Source organism: Glandiceps talaboti, chromosome 1 (genome assembly GCF_964340395.1).
Source record: "Glandiceps talaboti chromosome 1, keGlaTala1.1, whole genome shotgun sequence".
Taxonomy (NCBI): Eukaryota; Metazoa; Hemichordata; class Enteropneusta; family Spengelidae; genus Glandiceps; species Glandiceps talaboti.
In genome coordinates, this window is record NC_135549.1 from 13,226,196 (window position 1) to 13,234,841 (window position 8,646).

General features: G+C 36.7%; 1 protein-coding gene across 1 annotated transcript in view; it reads left to right on the top strand.

Moving 5' to 3' along the window:
- The first annotated feature begins 6,052 nt into the window (after positions 1-6,052).
- The window catches only part of LOC144433298 (uncharacterized), a 15,874-nt gene continuing 13,280 nt past the window's right edge, over positions 6,053-8,646 (top strand). Inside the window, exon 1 of the mRNA XM_078121608.1 lies at positions 6,053-6,442. Within this exon, the coding sequence (XP_077977734.1) occupies positions 6,319-6,442 (124 nt within the window). The 5' untranslated portion in view covers positions 6,053-6,318. The remainder of the gene's footprint in view (positions 6,443-8,646) is intronic.

An 8,646-nucleotide genomic window follows, 5' to 3' on the forward strand; every position in this document is an offset into this window, starting at 1 on the left:
TTAATGGCAGCCATATTTGGTGAACATGTACTATTTGTACGATTACACAGGAACCATAAGACATAGGTTGAGTGTCTGCTCTTAAATAATACTATGTGATTTTTCTGCTAGTGACGTTACATTTGACCTCCTCCTTGCCCTTCAGGAACAGTGACTGAATTTCAGCCACATTTGGTGTACCGAAATAACATTTACTGAATAACACAGAGGCTGTAACGCAAAGAGTCTCCGGTGAAGTGTCCATTCCTATATTATATGGGACAAACTTTTTTTTTTCGACGCCGACCAAAGTCCATCATGGCCTTGAGGGTTAATAACAAACGTCAGACCATTTCTCACCCGAGTTCTATTTGTACACTTTGAGGAATTTAAGCACTGCCAGTCAATATCATTATTTCTTTCAAATTTTGTCCAAAGGTGATACGGAACAACGAACACGCACACAGACATGCACGTTTATATTGTGTATTTGTGAATAGTGGGAACCATATTAGATTGTAAAAATTCACAATATGAAGAGAAGCAAATTCAAAAAAGAGACAAACGCACTTAAATAAAAGTAATATCACCATTATTATCAGCTATAACCTTTCTGCTGCTAGAACTAGTATATTTGTTTTTGACATGGCCTTCACCTGCTGGGTCCATATATATTTTAACAAAATGGAGTAAAATATCCATTTCATTGATTTTATTAGTCATATAGAGGTAAAGTACAGTATTTGAATTGGAGTATGTCTCCTTCCTAGACTTGTCAATATTATTCCATTGATTATACATTGTAATTCATTCGTAAGAATGTTACTAACGACACAGAAGTAAATAAAGACAAGTGGATGGGCAATAACTCAATTCTTTCAAGAAGGTCCCCGTAATATTATTTAGTCGTGAGGTCATTACGTGTCTAAGGCTGTGTCAAAAGGCTGTGTCTATCAACTTCACATACAATGAGTCAGACAATTGGTGTATCAGTAATGTAGAACTTATTTATTTTTCCAGTTCAAGTTCACGTATGTATTACAAGATACTACATGTTGAAACTCTGAATATTACAAATAAATGACTAACTGCATTTTTCTATTTAAAAAAGTCTCCGTGGTTGAGATGTATTTATTTTGGATTTTCATTTAACAAGACTACTTTATGATGTTTTCTACTCAATAACAATGTCAAAAAAACATGGGTAAACAAAAGTATATAACACTCTCTCAAACACACACAAGCACTCACGCACGCGCACACACACACACACACACACACACACACAAACACACATACACACACAAAGCACGCACGCGCACACACACACACACACATACACACACATACTATCATCACTCTCACACTGGTGAATATAGTCGAAAAGGAATTATGTATCAATAATTCAGTAAACCCATCGTCAAAATGTCGATGAAATCTTATCGGCAGACGACAAAAGATAACGTTCCGTCATTCCTAGAAGGCCAATTGTGACATCCCAGGGTTTTCAGTGAAATGTTATATCAGCACATTTTAAAGTTTACGCTTTAAATTTTCCAATATTCTGTTGTTACATAATTTGTACATTCCAACTCCAGTCTTCCAATTCAACTACCAGAAGTACTTTGCATTTTGGTCGGCATAAATATATATTTCTTTGTTCTCGAGCTCGTTCTCCTGATTTGCCATATATTGTAAAATGTCATGCAGAATTTGGTACTACCAAACAAGTGGTCATCCTTTAATACGTTAAACAATCTAAATATTTAATTTCTATAAGATATTTAGGTTACTGTCTTTTCGTACGGTCGCCTATATAATCCTCAGGAATTTCCCAAAGTATGTGTTTATCAAAATTACCTATAAATCGTTGACAAAAAGCTTTGACAGACAGGCTTCCAAATTGGTCGTTAAAATGTGAGCAGGAGGATCTACAAAAATTATATGCATTTGTAACCAAAGACAAGACACTGTCTTTATTGTTGTTGTTGTTGTTGTTGTTGTTGTTGTTGTTGTTGTTGTTGTCGTCGTCGTCGTTGTTGTTGTTTATTGTCAAAAGATTGCTCGAGGAACATTATAGATGTGGTGGTTTGTGGATACATTCTTGCTTGGTCATCTAAAATTAATTTAAAAATAGCTAGAAGCTTATTTTGATATGAAATCCAATATTGGCACACTTCTTTATCCAACCTTCCAATTTGTCTTGGCAACCTTAATTGAGTTACTGAAAATAATGCTCCCGTGGTTTGAGTCGTCATGGTAACAAGATAAGACTGTCTAGTCAGTGAAAACGAAAATAGAATTCTAAATGCCACTGCTTTCGCAGTGGCTTATCATCATATAAGTAGGTTACCATGGCGACAATCATTTTCCGTTCTGTTCCGTTCGAATCATTTCAGGCAATGTGTTTGCTCAAGTGAAACCGAAGGAACTAAGAACCCCCCCCCCCCGGAAAAAAGAAAAAAACACAAAAAACACATTATCTTCATTATCAGTGGTCATTGTAAACATCCGAGTACTATTATGTTGTATTTTACCTCGTCTTCTTCAGCAAGCTTTATCCTATACTGGTAATGCAATCTGAAGACCTGAAATTTAATACAAGCTGAAGTGAATAAAAGTATATGATAGTATATACTATAAATAAATAAAACAGCATCTATCGCACGGGTTGATTTGTTTCCATCGCATTTTATTATACACCCGTGTATCGACGAAGTGACATTTTATGACTAAACCTACATACAATTGAAAGCAAGTCATATCACATCTCATTGGCAAATTCGCTCACCACGTCTGACGTGACAAAGAGGTATTCACCCGTTCTCATGTCGTGTTTTGGTGGTATGTGCTATACGCATCCACGGCCACCGTGACGTACGTTCAGAGACGCCGAAGTCAAACATGGTGTATCACTTAACGAAATGTCGATCATGTTGACAGAAGTTCGTCATGTCATATATCGACACCAATACTCTGTTCTCAGAGAGTTGCATAACACGGAATATGTAAATGGCCAAATTACGTACACGTCGTTATCACAGAGATTGGCCTACAAATCGTAAACTTAATGCCCAGTTTATGCATACATAAATATGTTTGTTGCCCCTTAAAACAATAGGTCATCACATTGATGGGAAATAAGGTGCATGATATTGAAGTTGGATATAGAACATAAGTGTACAATTGTTTTCATTTCACCAATGTCGTTTTTACTAATTCTATGATGATGTACAATGCCCATCGCCACCTATGTATGGAATATATAGGCAATCTACATATATCATAATTCTATGGAGGCAGAGATCAATATAAACGCAACATGTGTCTAGGGGGGGGGGAAACTTGACAAGATAAAAAATATTCTTTCAATAGCTAACTTTTCGGGAATAACCTTTCAAAGGGGTGAATCCTCACACTACTGGAAATGTCGGAAAGATATGACGTATACGACTTGGCATGTTACTCGTAGGTTTAACCGTTATACGTGTATGTCAAAATCCCAGTTCAAATACTTCGCACTCCGATCCCGTACATTCAGCATTTCACAACCACTATCATAGCAACTATCGACATTTTTCCTAGACCACAGACTAGTACAGTAACTGATATCCATTGTTGAATACTCAATATGTAAACTCTACTGTGATTCGTTCACAAATGACGCTTGGGTAAACCAGACTGCCATAGGGCCAAGTATTCGTCAAGTATATTGCGACCACTTTCACTCCGTATTTTCAGAGCCAATCCCAAGCAAAACACCTTATATTTCTTTCGCAAGAGAACTCGGACAGTGTAGGAGAACTTGGCCGGTTATGAACTTTGCCAACAGTAATAGTATTAATTATATTTAATAACTAGGCTGGTCGAGTTCGTAAATGGCCCGACACTTCTTGATACATTTCCTTCACTCGGAAAGATATCTCCACAGCCTTTCTTGAGTACAGAGAATCACAGAAGATATTCAAGGCATGATTGGTTTTGTCAAGGGAAGGTTCCCCACCACACAAAATGTGCAACTAATATCGATGTAACCAGAATGCATAAATAACCCGCTAGGTACATGAACATCAGAGCATAGCTCTTTTTATGTTATAAATAGGCAATTGAGCTAAAGGTTAATTGCTCGCCAACCATCGCATCGATGCTTCTTGGAAATAGCTAGCACTTCACTATCCATCATGTGAAATATGTAAAACAGTCACTTGACCCCCCCCCCCCCCCCATGGTTAGATAACAAAGCTATACTATCGGATAGTATTGATAGATGGTTTTTTTCCTAAAACCTAACACGCATAGTACATATAACTGCTTATAATTGTGGCAAAATGCTTGTGGAGTTAAATCTTTAACATCTAGGTAGGAAATCTAGAAACCTATAGAACAAAGTTATGTATTGAAATGAATGTAACATCTCCATACAACATTAATATTGGTAGGTTTATGCATTTCTCTACGATCACGCAGTCAACGGCAATTAAGTTTTGTGTGCACCTAAAGTACGTCATAGCAACGCTTATTTGGTTTGCGTCACTGCAGATGTCAGTTTGCTAGTGATCATAAAAGATGTTTCATCGAAAAGAAGAACATGCTGAAACAAAACTGATACAGAAAACGTTTAGATGTGACCCATACAACAGCTGAATACACGGAATCAAATGCTCCCATCGGTCATTTAGACGATGCCCTAGGTACAAACACTATTATACTTCCGATCTACAAATAGCCATACAATAGGATTGAAATGAGAGATAACGAGCACAGTTAGAAAATACGATTAACACACAATCTCATATGCTTTATGCATCTGATAAAGTTACCTACGTCATCTCTGTCATTGGATGTGGTCATCTGGAAAGATCAAACTATATAATGTCAATATTTCTACCTTGCAAGTAATGGTAAATTCCCCGTGTAGTGTTGGTTACGGTTCACTTCTCGAGAGTCAACAACAGATTTAGATTTAAGTCTTGTCATTTCATTGATAGGTCTTACCCTCTTGTTGTATGTACGTATGTTTGTATTCACTTTCAATTATGTGAACGATGTACTCATGAATGATATGATGTCATTGTCTCACTGAGAACACTCTGAAGTTGTTTCCATGGTTTCAGACAATTACAAGGTTATTAGAATCAGTGTTTGGACGAGAACACTCGGTGAAGGATTGTAGTTTTTTGAGATTGTAAAGCTTTCGCGTAAGCTCACATGCCGATTGTATTTGACTACGCGAATTAAAATGCACGTCATAAAATGTCATTTAAGCATGCATCACAAAGTGATCATCTGGATTTTTTTTATGGCGGTTGGTGGTTGTATGGTGTAGTTGTAACTATATGCATTTTTTTTTCGGCGTTTTCTAGGGAAACGTGGATAAGATGATCAGACGAACATGTAACAACATAAATACAGGGCACGATATTTAGTCATTTGCAGAGCATTGGCAGAGAAAAACAATGTATAACGTCCATACAATACATTAACTCTTGAGTCTTGGTACAATTAAAACCATGTCAGCTGAAAGAGACAGTCGTCTGGCTCAACAAACGTTCTAGCATAAATTGTACTACATTTCATCATCTTGCCAAACAAAAACCGTAATCATATCTTTTTGCTACATTTTCTGTTTCTAGCATTGTTAGTGAGAGTTGTTGTCAAACCAGTAATAAAATGTAACAATATTCATGAGTATTGTCTATTGCATCATGTATAGATTTGTTCCGGCAAGTTGGGGTTTAATTAAGTAAATAACGCATAGTTACGGTAAAATATGAGAAATATCACACAACTATATATGCAAGTATTCACAACCTGCTTTTGCCGGTGTAGAGTTTTTTACTGTCATTTTTAAATGATTACGGTTTTTAGCCTTAAAATCAAGCTCGTTATTCTGTACAAGTCTGCCTTTCAGGAACGCAAAATCATAGTCAAAATGCCTTACCAGTTTCTCGCTATGCATTTTTATCATTGTCGTGTACTTGTAAAGGTTAACGTCTCCACTGTATATCGTCGAGGGTGTCATATTTCGATGAAAACGAGGCTAGGCAGCAATTCTTCCCGATTAGCATCTGCAACGCACCACATCACCTGATTATTGTAAGTGCAGTGCGACATGGACATGACGACATCAAACTATCACTTATGCTGTTAACATTTTGCCTCCCAGTGGGTTATATGTTGACATCGTGATATTGTCTTGCTTAGTTGGCTCACATCAAGATCGCATGGCTTTGTTTCCGTTGGGTGTATCAGTTTCCATAAAAGGGCAGCGTATATAGCATAGAGTGTTGACAGGGTCTGCGTTTTACAACACGTCAATATACCTTCTATAGTATCGTCATGGTTCCAAACTTTTTAACCATATTTAGGTGTACGGTCTTTATTTATGCGACAGCAGTTTTTGAAGTCTTAGTCGTCGACTTAGAAAATGTGCTCGTGGATGCTGTGCACCTGTTGCCCACAGGTAAGTGCCTTCGGCATAATTATATTAGTTTCGACATCGCATGTTTACCGAAGAAAGTATAGAGTATGAGAATATTTGTCAAGAGGCAGGTAAGATCGCCTGAATGGTTTCATGAGGAGTTACATTTAATCATACATTTTTACTTTCGTGGGTGAACTGTCTTCAAAGTAGCAATAATATTGATGAGAATGTTTATTTTTCTCGTATGAAACGTCGACTATCGTGTGCCATTCACGACCTCACTCTCACAGAAGGTTGAATTTAAAGTCCTTAGTAGGTATGCGAATTATCACGTTCCATGAAAATTGTCTTTCCAGGAACTTTTGAGTCAAGCCTTCGATAGACAAATTATGACCTCTTGAAAGCCTAAAGACTGTCTTAGTCGGCAAAATCGATTCCTTCCTGTCGCTGTTATTTTCTGAATGATTTGCCAAACTCAACCTTCACTCATGTAAATCATTATTTTGACTTTAATAGCTATAAATCATAGGTTACAGATGAGAATGCCGTCACTATAGTAAAGCTAGTTGTCATCATTCACCATGGCAACCATTTTTTGTTCAAGTGAATGTAAACATTATCGATGCTGTACATGGATGAACACTATCACATTAGTTTATGATGAATGACCAACGTTCCTCGAGTGACTTTAATTGCGATATTCGGGTATCTGGGTACCTTGCGATAATAGGCGTTTCGCAAAACCAGGAGTGAAAATCTGAGTCCAAATGGGGGCAAGATAAATCATTGTGGTCCGAAAACAAAGGAAAATCATTGAATATAAATTTTCGAGCGCAGTACTTTCAGGTCACTTTTCACAGGGTTACGGTTCCAAGGCAACGTTATTAATTATGCAAAAACAACAATCTTTCCCTTGATTAATGCAAAAACAAGTGAGTTGAGAATAATATCCTTCAATGCAAAATTTGTATCCTATACCATATGTATATTACATTGCCAGGTTTAATTTCTTGCCATGTCATTTATGAATTATCCTTTCTAAAGCCTCGACGTTATTCTTGTGTGCAGCAAACATAACATACGGCCCTCGCAAACAATGGTTTTGTCAACGTGGATTGGTAATCGGCTTTGACAAATGTCGTCATATATGTATATACATACAATGCACGTCCCTTTTGTAGTAAGAAAATGGCACGCAAATCTACTAATCCTCTCTGAATGAAATACGAAAAAAAAAACTCCTTATGATATCCTGACGACATCTCAGAAAGATCTGTTCATTTAATACATGCTTATACCATACAGCATTCTATCATAGTAGCATCCGCAGTCTTGTGTCGCCAATTGGTCTATACCCATGCTGAGTGCGCCACAGATGTTCCAATACAACACAATTAAATTGGGTCGTCGTTCTGTTTTAATGCAAAAAAAATGTATGTATCTCTATTAGAATATTGAAGTGCTTAGTTTATTACGCTAATACCCTGCAAAGTTACTGTCACTGTTATTATATTTTTTTTGCGTTCAACCTAGGAAATTAACGGTTGTAAATAATTGACATTCGAGATGAAAGTGTTGACATTCTTCGATGTACGTCTGCGAGACCAAAATAGGTCATATCTTACCGTAAAACGCTTTACGGTTCAATACGTTGAACTTCGCCTAAAATGATGAAATAGCCATTTAGCTCATTTCAATAGTTTGTTTAATGAAGTGTGAAAACAGCGCTAGACCAGAACAGTGTATGTATGTATGTATGTATGCCTGTTTGCATGTCTTACAATTAGCTTTGTGGTTCTCTTGCTGTTGTCATTAGCAATTTTAATCTATAACCTCACCAAAAAATTGAAATAGAGTGATCGATCTTAATTTTGTTGGCCAAGAAGTCATAATATGGAGACAAGCACATATAATAACTCAATTCTGCATGGGTGAACTAAATATGTCACTGGCTGTTATTTCTATCACTAGTAGTCATTCAGCGTTACTTCACCCAGCATCATTACATTATTTCAATCCCTGAATATACCAAAACAATGTTCAGCAATAAATGTTATGGTTACTTATTCTATAAATTATGTCATTAAATGAAAACCCTCGTCTATTATTACCAGTGCATAACTAGTAAAACATATCGTGTGTAGAAATTTGCATTTAATGTATTTAGAGGAAACTGTCACTTCTAATTTGCGGAAGGGATTTGTGTTCGTAATTTGTGTTCACGGTTGATAAAAAGATACAAC